This window comes from Salmo trutta, chromosome 5 (genome assembly GCF_901001165.1).
Source record: "Salmo trutta chromosome 5, fSalTru1.1, whole genome shotgun sequence".
NCBI classification, from domain to species: domain Eukaryota; kingdom Metazoa; phylum Chordata; class Actinopteri; order Salmoniformes; family Salmonidae; genus Salmo; species Salmo trutta.
Window position 1 is genome coordinate 40,581,924 of NC_042961.1, and position 17,592 is coordinate 40,599,515.

At 42.1% G+C, this 17,592-nt stretch overlaps 1 protein-coding gene across 8 annotated transcripts in view; it reads left to right on the plus strand.

The window, feature by feature from the left end:
- nrxn2b (neurexin 2b) overlaps window positions 1–17,592 on the plus strand; it is a 943,005-nt gene that overhangs the window by 245,051 nt on the left and 680,362 nt on the right. For all 8 annotated transcript variants that reach the window (XM_029753594.1, XM_029753600.1, XM_029753598.1 and 5 more), the window contains exon 4: window positions 13,417–13,446. In XM_029753594.1, the coding sequence (XP_029609454.1) occupies window positions 13,417–13,446 (30 nt within the window). The remainder of the gene's footprint in view (window positions 1–13,416; window positions 13,447–17,592) is intronic.

Genomic DNA, 17,592 nt, shown 5'->3' on the forward strand with positions numbered 1-17,592 from the left:
TTCAAAACAACTGGGAACTCGGAAATCTCTGACTTCCAACATCAGTGCATTCAAGACAAATTGGAATCCTGAGAAAAACTAGATCCGAAAAACTAGATCCGACTGAGGAAAAAAGTTTTGAACGGTCATAATCCCAACTCATGACGTTACTACCTTGCATGCATCTGCAGGTAGCTAACCAACCAGGTTCAATGTTAGCTAGCTAACATTAGGCTATAACTAGCAAAGCAAAAGGCTCTGAGATACTCATAATGTTACTACACAAATCATACACGTAACTTTAGCTAGTGAGCCAGCCAGCTAACACTAGTTAGCTACCTAACGGTACACTTTAACGTAATGAAAACGACTTCACGGCAAAATTAGAAACGTGTAATATCTGAAAATTTTGCTAGCTAGACTATAGTACCCATATACATGGATGGATGCTTCTCCCTCTCTCACGGACGCCATGGTTGCCCTTAGTTTGAAGACAATTGTTTTCTCCATCTCCTTAGCTATTACACTCTAATTCCACTGATTTCAAACTCGGTCCTCCAGAAAGTGGAGAGCAACACTTATGCAGTTCTACTACACAATATATATCTTTTTCAAAAGCCGCGCCAAACAGGATTACCTACACATACTAACCAGCTCAAATAGACAGAAGCGAGCTACATGGCAGACCAATCCGAACTCATCTCTCGGCATGTCCAGCCCACTCATTATCTCAGCCAATCATGGCTAGCGGTAAGTTTGCTGTATTTTTCTGTGGCTAAACCAACTAGGCTCGTAATTGTAACAATTGTATTCATATTTACAGATGGCATACAAGTTTGTTATTAAGGCATATGAAAGTAAACATGTTCCAGAAGGTATTTTTGCCAAAATTTTATTTTTTTATCAAAATGCATTTTATGTTCAAATTGCTCTCCTGTTAGGAAGTGACGCGCGTCATATGGCTAGTTTCCACAGTTGACAGTGCATGTCATATCAAAAACCAAACCATGAGGTCGAAGGAATTGTCCGTAGAGCTCAGAGACCGGATTGTGTCGAGGCACAGATCTGATGAAGGGTACCCAAAAAGTTCTGCAGCATTGTAGGTCCCCAAGAACACAGTGGCCTCCATCATTCTTAAATGGAAGAAGTTTGGAACCACAGAGACACTTCCTAGAATTGGCCGCCCGGCCAAACTGAGCAATCAGGGGAAAAGGGCCTTGGTCAGGGAGGTGACCAAGAACCCGATGGTCACTGACAGAGCTCAGAGTGACACATAGTGTTCCTATGTGGAGATGGGAGAACCTTACAGAAGGACAACCACTCCACCAATCAGGCCTTTATGGTAGATTGGCCAGACAGAAGCCACTCCTCAGTAAAAGGCACATGACAGCCCGCTTGGAGTTTGCCAAAAGGCACCTGAAGGACTCTGACCATGAGAAACCATATTTTCTGTTCTGATGAAGCCAAGATTGAAAAACTTTGGCCTGAAGGCCAAGCATCTGGAGAAAACCTGGCACTATCCCTATGCTGAAGCATGGTGGTGGCAGCATCATGCTGTGGGGATGTTTTTCAGAGGCAGGGACTAGTCAGGATCGAGGAAAAGATTAACGGAGCAAAGTACAGAGAGATCCTTGATGAAAATCTGCTCCAGAGCACTCAGGTCCTCAGACTGGGGGTGAAGGTTCACTTTCCAGTAGGACAACGACCCTAAGCACACAGCCAAGAAAACGCAGGAATGTCCTTGAGTGGCCCAGCCAGAGCCCAGACTTGAACCCGATCGAACATCTCTGGAGAGACCTGAAAATACCTGTGCAGCGACGATTCCCATCCAACCTGACACAGCTCGAAAGGATCTGCAGAAGAGAATGGGAGAAACTCCCCAAATACAGGTGTGCGCCAAGCTTGTAGCGTCATGCCCTAGAAGACTCAAGGCTGTATTCTCTGCCAAAGGTGCTTTGACAAAGTACTGAGCAAAGGGTCTGAGTACTTATGTAAAAGCGATTTTTCAGTTCTAAATGTTTTATAAATTAGCAACATTTTTAAAAACCTGTTTTTACTTTGTCATTATAGGTTATTGTGTGTAGATTTATGAGGGGAAAAAAGCCATTGAATAAATGTTGAATAAGGCTGTAACATAACAAAATGTGGAAAAAGTCACGGGGTCTGAATACTTTCTGAATGCGCTGTATGTTGTCATTGTACATTCATATAGTTATCTATAGATGCTATAATACATGTAGAGGTATAAGGGGACATGTGTGAGTGTAACAGACAAATAAAAACACATTATTTATAAATATACTGTAGTTTTTGGTATTCTGTCCATGGTCCATAACCATGAATAAACCATATGGGTTACTAAATTAATACTAGCACCATTGCATGTATTATTAAAAATAAATCAATTCAACACACTATAACACCACTAACTCACTATGCTACACATATGCGTTGTACAGAGTACAGAGAATGGTCTTAGACTGAGTCCATGCAGAGGCTCAGTGCGAAGGCAACGCATACCCATTGAAGTACACAGGGAATTCCAGGCCTCGTGATAGATACTTAAGTTAGTTAATTATGCACAGATTCACCACACACTAACTTTCTACCGATGACTCAACTTTCCGAAGCAGCTCTGAATTTTTGCGGGCTAATCGTGTTGATCCAACGCAACGAGGTAGATACATTAAAATGTCATCGCAGTCAAGAGGACATTAATTTCTCATTATTATGTTCTGATGAGCACCTACCTGCTGTGCTTCACCTCTCAACACAAGACATGGAGGGAGCCATACAGTGAAACCCCCTCAGTGTGCCATCACGTTAGCATCAAACGCAAACAGTCGTTAGCATTCATCCAGCGAAGGGAATAGAACACACACACAGATAGCAGGGAAATACCATTAGTATCAAGAAACACAATGTGCGAGTTGGAAAATGGAAAACCAGGGAGAAATTATCAAAATGAAACATTAAACATCAGCAAACGTTCAGGGCTGTAGCAGTATTTGCAAAAACATCCCAAAGGATTATTGTCGTTTCCTAATTGATGCGATCTGAGCTTTAGCTTGGAGGCCCAACGGTTAATGGCATTTGGAGGCTGCAATAGGCGAAGGCAGGCTAAATAATTTGGAGGCAGTACAACCATATAAACATGAATAAAGAACGAGGAGAAGAGGACAAGGCTGACTTAAAGCACAGTCCTTTAGAGCTAAATGAGCCTTGGAAGGGGGTAGCTTATCAAGAGTGGGAGAGAGAGAGAGAGAGAGAGAGAGAGAGAGTGAGAGCGTTCAGGCTGTTTTGTCTGGAGCATACAAATTCTGGTGGGCATTCTGTTGTCTAATAGCTCACATGAGATGGGCCCTGGCTTCCTCCTCTTCTCCTCACTGCATCTTGTCTTCACATGTTGGAGTTAAAGGCAATTACAGCTATCATCCACCGGAAAAGGCTGAGAGAAAAAGAGGGAGGGAGTGAAAGAAAGAAAGAAAGAAAGCCGCCATATGTGTTGGAACAAGCCCGGGTCTTTCAGATGGGCCTTATGGCCTCGTTTTGTTGTCACATTTGGAATCATTGGCTCTCCAAAGCGGTCGGGAATGGAAGCGGATGACATTGAGCGGTTTCTATTGGACGTGATGAACCAGTGGAAATGATGATAGGAAAAGGAGGGTGAAAGTGGACGGCAAAAAAGCAGAAGTGACGAATAACCTGGAAGAGAGAGTGCCAGTACTCACAGGGATTAATGATTCATTTGACCTCATATAAAGAGGAAATAAAAGGCTTTTTTTGGGGGGGTTCTACAAAGATGAACTTATGAGTCCTGACAGAGGAGCAAAAAGGGAGGGGAAAAGGAAAATCTCCGACACAGGATACAGCGAACTTACACTCTACTGTAAGGGGTTTTTGACTCAAGTAGAGGGTCAAGTGTTGGATTCCGCAGTACTGAATTCTACGTTAGATCTCCCTTATACATTGGCCATAGAAAATGTTTTATACTGTATATTAGTAGTGATTTACTGGGATACACAGCTGGTTGTTGTGTTAGCATTTCTTGTGTTTCTGGTATTGGGTCGTTCCACGAACATGCCTTTGGGACAATGGGACAAAAACATGTTTTTGGTGGAGGCGAGGGAACCCAGATACTGGAACACACACCGATTAGTATTTTCATCTTGCTGCAAAGTAAATTACTGTCATCATCGGTTTGTGCGAAAAGATAGAGAGAGTGTGTAGGCCAATGTCGATGTTCAAGTGTATATTGGATGAAAATGTTCAGTCTCTGTCAGTCTGAGGCAATGCTTTAAAGTCAGAAACAAGGGTGTCATGGTCCATTTAGCCTCTCCGTGTTAGCACTGGTAACAGTCTGAAATGACTGTAGCCCGAGCTATTTTATCACCCTATGGAGGTTCTAATTATTTATGAACTGCTTAATTAAGATGAAACAGAACAGTTCACATCTCTACTCGCTGCCAATCTTCATGAGTATGCAAATAATTCTGGAAATATATTGCAGACAAATTAGCTGTGTGTTTTAATGAACAAAATGTGCGAGACGGGATTTTAATCACTGAACTATTTATTTTCTGAAAGTGCGGTAACATGATTTCTTTATGATTTTCTTTTTTACCTGAGGAACAGGGAAAAAACAGACAAGTGAGTGTGCACGCACGTACTTGAATGCGCTATGGAATAGTCTACATTTAGATAAAACATTTGCATGAAAATCCCTTGCTTCTCTCTCTCTGACCTCCCTCGTGAGCACTCTCATCGACCCTTTATTGCACCGGTTGGAAATCTTAAACAAAAGTATGCCGTTTATAATCTTCTTTTTAAACCGTCTAACCTCTCGCGTAAGCATCCCATTTACATTTCCATACAATTCTGTGCCCCTGGGTTTTGACGGATGATAACTGTAGCAAGCTGTAGGGACCAGCCATAAGTGGTAAGTCATCATGAAGATTTAATGCTAGAGCTGCTCAGCTTAAGTGCCTTGCCTAGGGTCAACAGTTCCCTTTGGGATTGCCAGGGAAGCCACAGCACCCTTAACACACACTGCTAGAAGAAAGTAGGAATACAAATGAAATAAAACTTGCCAAGAAATATTGTACAATATATTGCATAAGTCTACCAAAGCTAGTATAGTTTTCCAAGACCGCATAAAGGAAATGTGTCGGATGTATTGACTAGAGCTTAGCCTATTGTCTCCAGAGACAATTGTGTCAAGGACCTCCCACAGGGCTGCTAGCTATGTTTATGTGTAGGTTTATGTCAGGGTCACTGCTTAATCCAGGTGAGGTGGTTATTCTCACCACTAAAATAGTTTTGAACAATAAACTCACCTACACATGTCTAACTCTTTAGTCATATCCCAGTTTACCTATTTGCTTATGGTCTTGCCTAAACATAGCAACTTGTTTTTTAAATTATATGAGCAACAAAATATTCAGTATTATTTGGAACAGCAAGCCAGACAAAATGAAACTGGCCTATTTATATAATGAATTCGGAGGGGAAATGATTAAATATAAGCATTAGACCTCTCACTAAAGGCTTCAGTCATACAAAAGTTATACTTAAATCCAAACTGGTTTTCAAGCAGATTAGTAAGAATGTTTTACCCCATTTTCAAGAATAGCCTTTTCCCATTATTCAGATTACAACCTCTCACTTTCGGTAATTTGAAAATGATATCATCTCCAAAATATAGTTATTTTTAAAACAAGTCAAAGAAAGTTGGCTGCAATTTCAGCTTAATCGACCAGAAAGGACTGAACAAATATTGCAACACAGATTATGGTTAAACTCAAATATACTAATTGACAATAAAAAATATATATATTTTGGGATATAAAAAAATAAGAAGAAAAGTACAACTCGTGGAGTTATGTCAAACATGCAGCTGATTTAAAAAAAGTCCTAGTCAATCAAGCAATGAAATAATAATACTATTAGCAAAACTGTTTCTTTAATTTACAATATATAGAATCTATGAGAATAGAAAGATTCAGAACTTTTGTGAAACATCACAGCACTGTTGAAAAATCTAAACTGGATGGTGTTCAGAGATAGATGGGAGGGGTTGAGTGGAGCTGAAGGGTGGGAGTAAAACAAACAAAAGATAACTTGTAACATATACTGTATCTGTAAAATGTATATTGGATGTATAAGGTGGAAGTAGAAGCCTAAGAGTTGTTGTCCATTAGTTTAGTCCAATTAGGGGAGAAATGGTAGGGTAAATGAAAAATAATACAGCAAAATATATACAGTTGAAGTCGGAAGTTTACATACACCTTAGCCAAAATCATTTAAACATTTTTCACAATTCCTGACATTTAATCCTAGTACAAATTCCCTGTCTTAGGTCAGGTAGGATCACCACTTTATTTTAAGAATGTGAAATGTCAGAATAATAGTAGAGAGAATTATTTATTTCAGCTTTTATTTCTTTCATCACATTCCCAGTGGGTCAGAAGTTTACATACACTCAATTAGTATTTGGTAGCATTGCCTTTAAATTGTTTAACTTGGGTCAAACGTTTCGGGTAGCCTTCCACAAGCTTTCCACAATAAGTTGGGTGAATTTTGGCCTATTCCTCCTGACAGAACTGGTATAACTGAGTCAGGTTTGTAGGCCTCCTTGCTCGCACATGCTTTTTCAGTTCTGCCCACAAATTTTCTATGGGATTGAGGTCAGGGCTTTGTGATGGCCACTCCAATACCTTGACTTTGTTGTCCTTAAGCCATTTTGCCACAACTTTGGAAGTATGCTTGGGGTCATTGCCCATTTGGAAGACACATTTGCGACCAAGCTTTAACTTCCTGACTGCTGTCTTGAGATGTTGCTTCAATATATCCACATCATTTTCCATCCAAATAATGTCATCTATTTTGTGAAGTGCACCAGTCCCTCCTGCATCAAAGCACCCCCATAACATGATGCTGCCACCCCCGTGCTTAACGGTTGGGATGGTGTTCTTCGGCTTGCAAGCCTCCTCCCCCATTTTCCTCCAAACATAATGATGGTCATTATGGCCAAACAGTTATATTTTTTGCAGACCAGAGGACATTTCTCCAAAAAGTATGATCTTTGTCCCCATGTGCAGATGCAAACCGTAGTCTGGCTTTTTATGGCGGTTTTGGAGCAGTGGATTCTTTCTTGCTGAGCGGCATCTCAGGTTATGTCGATATAGGACTCGCTTTACTGTGGATATAGATACATTTGTACGTGTTTCCTCCAGCATCTTCACAAGGTCCTTTGCTGTTGTTCTGGGATTGATTTGCACTTTTCACACCAAAGTACGTTCATCTCAAGGAGACAGAACACATCTCCTTCTTGAGCGTTATGATGGCTGCGTGGTCCCATGGTGTTTATACTTGCGTACCATGGTTTGTACAGATGAACGTGGTACCTTCAGGCGTGTGGAAATTGCTCCCAAGGATGAACCAGACTTGTGGAGGTCTACAATTTTGTTTCTGAGGCCTTGGCTGATTTCTTTTGATTTTCCCATGATGTCAAGCAAAGAGGCACTGAGTTTGAAGGTAGACCTTGAAATACATAAACAGGTACACCTCCAATTGACTCAAATGATGTCAATTAGCCTATCAGAAGTTTCTAGCCATGACATAATGTTCTGGAATTTTCCAAGTTGTTTGAAGGCACAGTCAACTTAGTGTATGTAAACTTCCGACTTCAACTATATATATATATATATATATATATACACAGTTCAAAAGTTTGTGGTCACTTAGAAATGTCCTTGTTTTTGAAAGAAAGGCACATTTTCTGCCCATTAAAATAACATCAAATTGATCAGAAATACAGTGTAGATATTGTTAATGTTGTAAATGACAACTGTAGCTGGAAACAGCAGATTTTTTGTGGAATATCTACATAGGCGTACAAAGGCCCGTTATCAGCAACCATCACTCCTGTGTTCCAATGGCACGTTGTGTTAGCTAATCCAAGTTTAGCATTTTAAAAGGCTAATTGATACTTAGAAAACCCTTTTGCAATTATGTTAGCACATCTGAAAACCGTTGTCCTGGTTAAAGAAGCAATTAAATGTGCCTTCTTTAGACTAGCTGAGTATCTGGAGCATCAGCATTTATGGGTTCGATTACCGGCTCAAAATTGCCAGAAACAAAGACCTTTCTTCTGAAACTTGTCAGTCTATACTTGTTCTGAGAAATGAAGGCTATTCCATGCGAGAAATTGCCAAGAAACTGAAGATCTCGTACAACGCTGTGTACTACTTCCTGCACAGAACAGCGCAAACTGGCTCTTACCAGAATAGAAAGAGGAGTGGGAGGCCCCGGTGCACAACTGAGCAAGAGAACAAGTACATTAGAGTGTCAAGTTTAAGAAACAGACACCTTACAAGTCCACAACTGGCAGCTTCATTAAATAGTACCCGCAAAACACCAATCTCAACATCAACAGTGAAGAGGCGACTCCGGGATGCCGGCCTTCTAAGCAGAATTCTTCTGTCCAGTGCCTGTGGTCTTTTGTCCATCTTAATCTTTTCTTTTTATTGGCCAGTCTGAGATATGGCTTTTTAATTTAAATTCACCTACAGTATGCAATCACATTTACTACGAAGCACATACAAATCAATGTTAATCTTTTGATGTTTATTACAGCGTTGAAGACAAGGCGAGTCATTCCTGGAAACCTCTGAACAGAGAAGATTGCAATTCATATGAAAGAGACGATTGTGCTGCATGTGGGTTGCCTTGCCATTCATCCAGGCATCAGTGGCATGTTAGAAGGCGAGTAATAGAATCAGCAAGGGAGTCTTCTCGAGCTCTCTGTTGTAGCTGTGATCACATGCTAGCAGCTAGCCACAGTGGAACAGTCCGATGAATGATCTATGCCAGTCCTGTTTTTGCATTTAATTTGATGTTGGCGCCTCAGAGTTTTAACACGTGTTTCATCCTCTTTGATAGCCTTTTGATATCATGCACGCCCCACTTGAATAATTAATTATGCTCGCCAAGAGGAGGAGAGCAGTGAGCATCAATCCATCACCATCTCTTGCTCTCGGTCATCCTATGATACTTTCTCTCTAACCTCAGCTTTCCCCTACTACTGCAAAGTGTTTTAAATTCCACTCGAGTTTCCATAGCTATTACTCGAAGCTGTAAAATACAGCATGCATTATTCAATGAGACTTATCTCCCAACATCTTTTCAACAAATGTTTTTACAAATGTCCGGAGCGTGTTTTTGAGGCCGTTACGCAGCCACACTAGCATCGTTTCATGATCTAAGATAGCTACGAGGATTGTTCTGCGAAAGTAAATGTTCAGAGGCATTATAAAGACATGACATGTTGCAGTGTAAACGGTCCTGGAAACTGTAAGTACTCGGTCTTATGTAATAACATGTATGACATGTATAACATGTTATTACGAAGCACTAACCTATTACTCACATGTTTATTGCACATTGGCAAAATGTCTTGCTTGGTGATTTCTGTTGCCCTTCGCCCCTTTGTCTACCAAAACATATGACATCACTATCAATCTTTTGAAGATAAATTCAACCAAAGCTCCTCACCCAACCAATTAGAGCGTTCCTTTCTGCACCACCCGTTATTTCAGTGGGCTGTGTGTATGTTAGTGTGACATATGTTGTGGGTGTATGTATAGGGAGGTGGCCATATGCTTGCCGGATCTCCTTGGAGGATGGTACTGTTTTGTTATGCCTCCGCAGCCCCACTGGGGTCTCCACAGCCAACGTACTACTCCTCCATCAGAGTTAGACTATTGTATCCACTGATGGATATGTGATGGAGGAGAGGAGGAGAGAACCGACTGATGATGATGACTCTAATCCTTCTCTGTCCACTTCCTGTGTGCTTTACCGCCGTCTTCTGTCCTCCTCCACATCTGTCCCCATGTAAGTGATGGAAGGACCCAGTACACTGTGTGTTGTTAGGTAAACATGGTGCACGAATGACGTCTGACAAGGTCATTGAAGAACACACCTGCCGGAGATGGTTATACCGTTCCTGTATTGGCGAGGCTGTGGTACGGTGTCCATTTTAGGACATTCCTACTCCCGATGACATAACCTTACTGTTGACGGCTGTAGGGTTAAATTTAGATGACGTTCATAGTGAATTTCCTGCAATCATCAAACATGCTAATGTATTCTATGAATGTAGCTTTTTGTATCACCTCACTATTTTTGTCCTCGATTAAAATAATCCATTTTTGTGGGGTTGTTTACAACCCAGGCCCCTTGATGGAGTGCTGGGTAATTCTGAGTTGCATGCCCAACAGTGGAAATGTTTAGTAGGGATGGCTGGAAGCAGAGTAGGGTAGTGGAGGAGAGGAGGATGTGAGGAGGAGAGCAGACGGCAGCTGCAGCTGGCTGATTGAGAGATGGATGTGGAGTGAGGGAGAAAAGAGAAAGAGACAAGAGGGAGAGGGAGAGACCGAGAGAGGGAAAGAGAGATTTCACGGTTGCACGTTTCCTCCTAATGACAGAATTATGACCCGTCTCCATCTGTCACTCAATCATCTCCAGCCAATCGTCAGCCGTCCCTGGTCGGCTCGGATTGCATCAGGCATTCCCATCTGCACTCAAATCACAATTAAGTACGTAATCAAATTTTCAGATTTCGAGGGAAATTATAAGTCTCAGGCTAAGTTTTTATTTTCATTATGCTTTCAATGTGTTTAGTGGCAGTAATTCGATTTGTGTATGAAGGTGTATTTCCAATGCAATCGTATGGCTTTCCTATGAGTTGAATTACTGTAGTTATTGTCAGGCCTTATTGTCTGTTTCCTCAGAGAGGCCTACAATGCCTTTCATATAGGCTGTTTGGCTGGGAGATAGAACTGGGCGATATGGACAAAAATCCATATCACGATAAATTGCCTGTATTGATACGATAAAGATAATAGAACGATACATTTGTAATATTAATGTGCACCGCCGTTTATTTATTTTTTATTTTAAACTACTACCACTAGTTAGATGGTGGTAGCCATCAATTGTCTCAATAACAATCACCCACATTATTAATTTATTTAATTTCCTATATCACATTTCTCTAGTATAGGCTACTTATCGTAATGAATGATATCAGCAGAATGCTTGAGATAAGTGATCGGTATGGTCGGTGTCGATTAATATTTGGTTTTATCGTCCCAGTTTGAGGGAGGCGTGTGTGAAAGAGAACAGGTGCTCTCTTGATATGTTTGGGCCAGAACGTCTTTCTCCCTCTCTCTCTGTCTGTCATATGCTGAAACATGTTGAAGCCTCTACATATCCTGCTCAGGATCTGGCTCTGTGTTAGTCTGACACCCCTTTTGCCTCTGCCAAGCGAAAACGTTTTGTGTGACGTGCGCAGACACACACACATGCGCACGCACGCACGCACGCACTCACACACACACACACACACAATGTCTCCCTATGTTATTTTTAAGTGTTTCGGCCTCTTGTACCTCTCATTATTGAATTGCAGCTTCCTCTCCCATCCCGCCTGTGCCTTTCCGTTTTGTGCAAAGATGCAAATGGGGCCAGCTGTGTGGCAAACAGCTGTGCCCCTTACCCCTCGCCACCCCCCTACTTCCAGCGCTCGTCCTCTCCTCACACTTCAAGATATTTAGAACGTTGCCTCTGCTCTAGCGCGCGGTCTTGGAGAGAAGAAGGGGAGAGAAAACCCTGGGGGATGAGATGATTTGGTATGCACCATCAGCACAGGCCTGTTTCTATGGGCTGCCTTATCTGTCTAATGGATTATGGGTAGAGGAACAAAACATGGAGGGAGGATGATTGGACTCTCTCTATATAGGGGCTAGCAGGAATTAGCCCGAATAGATCGATTGAGCATGCACTACATTCCTGTGCCTTAATCACAGTCACTATTAAAAGACAGGAGAATAGAGAATGCTGTTGTACTTGGGAGTCACTATATTTACAATCCTGTGTTAGCTATTGGTCTGTTGTAAGGTGGGTGCTCGGGGCGATGTTGTTTGACGTTCTAGTTTTTGTGGCGTAACCATTCTGTCAATGATATATCTGGATGTAGGATATCTCTTACAAATATCCTACCTGGTGATAATGTTCCCTAAAACCAAGATTACCAGAGAGAACAAAACAGAATGCAATGTTTACCAATGCTGTTGGGAGAAATGACTGTTGACCCCATTGCTATTGTCATCGATGCGGCCCAGAAATGATGTCTTGTTCAAGACGTATAGAATTTTTCAGCAGGGTGCCTTCTTGACAATACCTTGAGGTTGAAAAACACAGTTGGTACTTCTCAGAATATTCTGTGTACTTCTCTATTGTTCTTAGACTACCTGAAGGTCGGGCCAATCAAAACGTCCTATTATGTGTGTATCGCTCGGGTCAGAGAAAGCTTTTCTTTGCATGTGTTTGTATTACATCTAGGTATTCACATTCCTGGAAATCTGTTGCCTTGCAATTTTGTCATTGTCATAGGTAGAACATTTTAAATGTTACCCATTTTGTTATCATACTTGTATACATGTTTTATTTATGGGCAATATATACAGTAGTTTGACTAAATAATTGCTATTCGACCATTCACAAGTTGCGAATAGTGTGGCCGGAGAGTCTCATCAAGGCTCTTTTGTTTGTCTAATGGTTTTATGCTTTCCAGTTGTTTCCAGTTGGTCTGGTCTGACTTCGTCAGCACTAGGGATATACTGTATTGTTGTGAAGTGGTGCCGGATTTCCATAGAGCTATTATTGAGTTCCGGTGTAACAGTGTGGTTGACATCCTTTGACCCCAAAACTGTGGAGCCCCTTGAAATTATTGGACTCGAATTTGTTTGTCCCCTGATTCCACCAACATTCTATTTGGATGTTTGTCGAGGCTATATCAGGGCTGTTGTGAACACGGTGTAGTATCTGTGCTGTAAACATTTATTGTATCTGTGTCAGTATATATTGTCTTCGACTCTGGGCTGTTCCTGTGTTTTACTGCTTATCTTTGACCCTTTCTTTTAGAGACCTTGGATCTCTAAGAGCAGTACAGATTTATACCGTGTAGAATTCAGTTGAAGCTTGTCGCTGCCAAACAGTTAATATGTGTGTGTTCCATAAGTACTTCAGAGAAAAAAAAAGCATTTGTGTGCGCAATGGCCTTCGGGGGTTGCACCAAATGAAATGCTTTTTTTTTTCTACCCCCCCACACCTTCACTCAAGAAGTGTTTGCTTATTTTTTCGTTATCCTCTCTCTCTCTCTCTCTCTCTCTCTCTCTCTCTCTCTCTCTCTCTCTCTCTCTCTCTCTCTCTCTTTCTTACCTTTGAGTTGAATCTCTGACATCCGAATCTGCCCCAGGATGTCTGTCACAAACTGCAGTCCAACGTTGTGACAATGCTTTTTTTCCTCCCGTTGCCTTTTATGACCTTCTTTTTTCCTTTCTTTTCTTTTTTTCTGTTCTTTCCTTCAAGGTCTGGCGCACCTGACGTTAAGCAACCAAGGTATGGGTTCATTACTTTTTTGGGTTCTTTTTAGAGGACAAAAAAAAACTCCTCTCTGCCCAATCTCCTTCCTCTTCCTCACTCCTCCGCTTTCCTCACCCTCCCTCGTTCCCGACCTCCATTTTCTTTAACCCGTCTTCCGAACCCATCTCCCTATCCCTGGCACCCCCCACTTCTCTCACCCTCCTTCCCTCCACACTTCTCTCTGTTTTGGTTGTGCTTCCTGCCATGTCCTTCCTTGTGCTCTCTGTGCCTCCACACTGTCCGTCCCACCCTTGTCCTGTCCTTCTGGCTCACCTGGAACCACCTCTGACCTACGACCTCCCAGGCTGCAGGTAACGCTTTTCTGTTCTCCCTTTTGCTTGGGTTTTCAAAAAGTGTCTGCAGAAAAATGTTGGTCAAGTGAAATGTTAATTGTATGTTATCCTTCTTACTAATGCAACACGGTTGTTGTTGAATGACACAGAGTTTCCTATCACCACTCTGCTGTCATTCTCATTGTTTGGCACCCTGATCTGTTATGATGAGGTTTTAAGGTTCTTCAGAGACAGATTGCTAGCTTTTTGATTTAGCAATGAAATGTATCACTGGAAAGAATGTTTTGTGAATTATGTATGAAGAAAAAACAATGTCTGAAAAGCCATGAGATTGAACTGTGCTGCTATGTACATGTTACGATCTGCAATGAAACTGCTTTTATGTGCTTCTCTGACATTTCACCATAGCTTTACTATCAACCAAGACACAAGCAAACACACCTGATCCTAAACTCTATCCTTCCATTCCTCTACATCCTTCAGAGTGTTTCTCTCTTCACACAGACAACCTACTCTTCACACAAACAACCTTTTATCTGCCTTGTTTATCCACACACTGGGTTGCACTGTGGCCTCCTGATGTGAACCACCCAGAAACGGTGGAAGAGGGAAAGTTCATGGGCGAGAGATATCGCCAGGCAGGGATCGTCTGGGGATCGAACTGACCTTTACCAGAAGGGGGAGAACAGTCTCGCTCTTATCGACTCCCATCCCTCTCCCACCTCGACCCCCATCACTGATACACTGGGATCTGACTAGGATGTCTGAATCACCTCTCCTGGGGTTCATTTAAAAACTCTTTCCTCGATTCCTTGCATCTACTCTGAATCATATTTTGATCCAATGCTCTTCTCTCTTCCCTCTGACATTTGAGATGGAGACGAGGAGAGAGGATGCGAGGAAATCGAGGAAAGACTTCACCCCTGATCTCTTTAAACACATACAGGTTCAAACACCTGTGCCAAACGCCTTAAATGTCTCCAACACCTCCCTTTAAAGATTCCTTAACTCCCTTAAATGTCTCCAACACCTCCCTTTAATTAACTCTACGAGATTGGTGTCCCCCCTGCGGGACGGTTGAGCTAACATAGACTAATGTGATTAGCGTGCGGTTGTAAGTAACAAGAACATTTCCCAGGACATAGACATATTTGATATGGGCAGAAAGCTTAAATTCTTGTTAATTAATCTAACTGCACTGTCCAATTTACATTAGCTATTACAGTGAAATAATACCATGCTATTGTTTGAGGAAAGTGCACAGTTATGAAGTTAAATGTATCAATAAACCAATTAGGCACATTTGGGCAGACTTGATGCAAAATTTTTAACAGAAATGCAATGGTTCATTCAGAGACAGATTGCTAGCTTTTTGATTTAGCAATGAAATGTATCCCTGGAAAGAACTTTGCACATACACTGCTACCATCTAGTGGCCAAAATCTAAATGGCACCTATAACCTAGAATAATACATTATGGCCTTTCTCTTGCATTTCAAAGATGACGAAAATAAATATTTTTTTTCTTTGTATTATCTTTTACCAGATCTAATGTGTTATATTCTCCTACATTAATTTCACATTTCCACAAACTTTAATTCAAATCAAATCAAATTTATTTATATAGCCCTTCGTACATCAGCTGAAATCTCAAAGTGCTGTACAGAAACCCAGCCTAAAACCCCAAACAGCAAGCAATGCATGTGAAAGAAGCACGGTGGCTGGGAAAAACTCCCTAGGAAAAACTCCTGAGAAAGGCCAAAAACCTAGGAAGAAACCTAGAGAGGAACCAGGCTATGAGGGGTGGCCAGTCCTCTTCTGGCTGTGCCGGGTGGATATTATAACAGAACATGGTCAAGATGTTAAAATGTTCGTAAATGACCAGCATGGTCAAATAATAATAATCATAGTAATTGTCGAGGGTGCAACAAGCACGTCCGGTGAACAGGTCAGGGTTCCGTAGCCGCAGGCAGAACAGTTGAAACTGGAGCAGCAGCATGGCCAGGTGGACTGGGGACAGCAAGGAGTCATCATGCCAGGTAGTCCTAGGGCTCAGGTCCTCCGAGAGAAAGAAAGAAAGAAAGAAAGAGAGAATTAGAGAGAGCATATTTACATTCACACAGGACACTGGATAAGACAAGAGAATACTCCAGATGTAACAGACTGACCCTAGCCCCCCGACACATAAACTACTGCAGCATAAATACTGGAGGCTGAGACAGGAGGGATCAGAAGACACTGTGGCCCCATCCGATGATACCCCCGGACAGGGCCAAACAGGCAGGATATAACCCCACCCACTTTGCCAAAGCACAGCCCCCACACCACTAGAGGGATATCTACAACCACCAACTTACCGTCCGAAGACAAGGCCGAGTATAGCCCACAAAGATGTCCGCCACGGCACAACCCAAAGGGGGGGGCGCCAACCCAGACAGGAAGACCACGTCAGTGGCTCAACCTAATCAAGTGACGCACCCCTCCCATGGACGGCATGGAAGAACACCAGTAAGTCAGTGACTCAGCCCCTGTAAAAGGGTTAGAGGCAGAGAATCCCAGTGGGAAGAGGGAACCGACAAGGCAGAGACAGCAAGGGCGGTTCGTTGCTCCAGCCTTTCCGTTCACCTTCACACTCCTGGGCCAGACTATACTTAATCATAGGACCTACTGAAGAGATAAGTCTTCAGTAAAGACTTAAAGGTTGAGACTGAGTCTGCGCCTCTCACATGGGTAGGCAGACCATTCCATAAAAATGGAGCTCTATAGGAGAAAGCCCTACCTCCAGCCGTTTGCTTAGAAATTCTAGGGACAATTAGGAGGCCTGCGTCTTGTGACCGTAGCGTACGTGTAGGTATGTACGGCAGGACCAAATCGGAAAGATAGGTAGGAGCAAGCCCATGTAATGCTTTGTAGGTTAGCAGTAAAACCTTGAAATCAGCCCTTGCCTTAACAGGAAGCCAGTGTAGGGAAGCTAGCACTGGAGTAATATGATCAAATTTTTTGGTTCTAGTCAGGATTCTAGCAGCCGTATTTAGCACTAACTGAAGTTTGTTTAGTGCTTTATCCGGGTAGCCGGAAAGTAGAGCATTGCAGTAGTCGAGCCTAGAAGTAACAAAAGCATGGATTAATTTTTCTGCGTCATTTTTGGACAGAAAGTTTCTGATTTTTGCAATGTTACGTAGATGGAAAAAAGCTGTCCTTGAAGCAGTCTTGATATGTTCTTCAAAAGAGAGATCAGGGTCCAGAGTAACGCCGAGGTCCTTCACAGTTTTATTTGAGACGACTGTACAACCATCCAGATTAATTGTCAGATTCAACAGAAGATCTCTTTGTTTCTTGGGACCTAGGACAAGCATCTCTGTTTTGTCCGAGTTTAAAAGTAGAAAATTTGCAGCCATCCACTTCCTTATGTCTGAAACACAGGCTTCTAGCGAGGGCAATTTTGGGGCTTCACCATGTTTCATTGAAATGTACAGCTGTGTGTCGTCCGCATAGCAGTGAAATTTAACATTATGTTTTCGAATGACATCCCCAAGAGGTAAAATATATAGTGAAAACAATAGTGGTCCTAGAACGGAACCTTGAGGAACACCGAAATTTACAATTGATTTGTCAGAGGACGAACCATTCACAGAGACAAACTGATATCTTTCCGACAGATAAGATCTAAACCAGGCCAGAACTTGTCCATGTAGACCAATTTGGGTTTCCAATCTCTCCAAAAGAATGTGGTGATCGATGGTATCAAAAGCGGCACTAAGATCTAGGAGCACGAGGACAGATGCAGAGCCTCGGTCTGACGTCATTAAAAGGTCATTTACCACCTTCA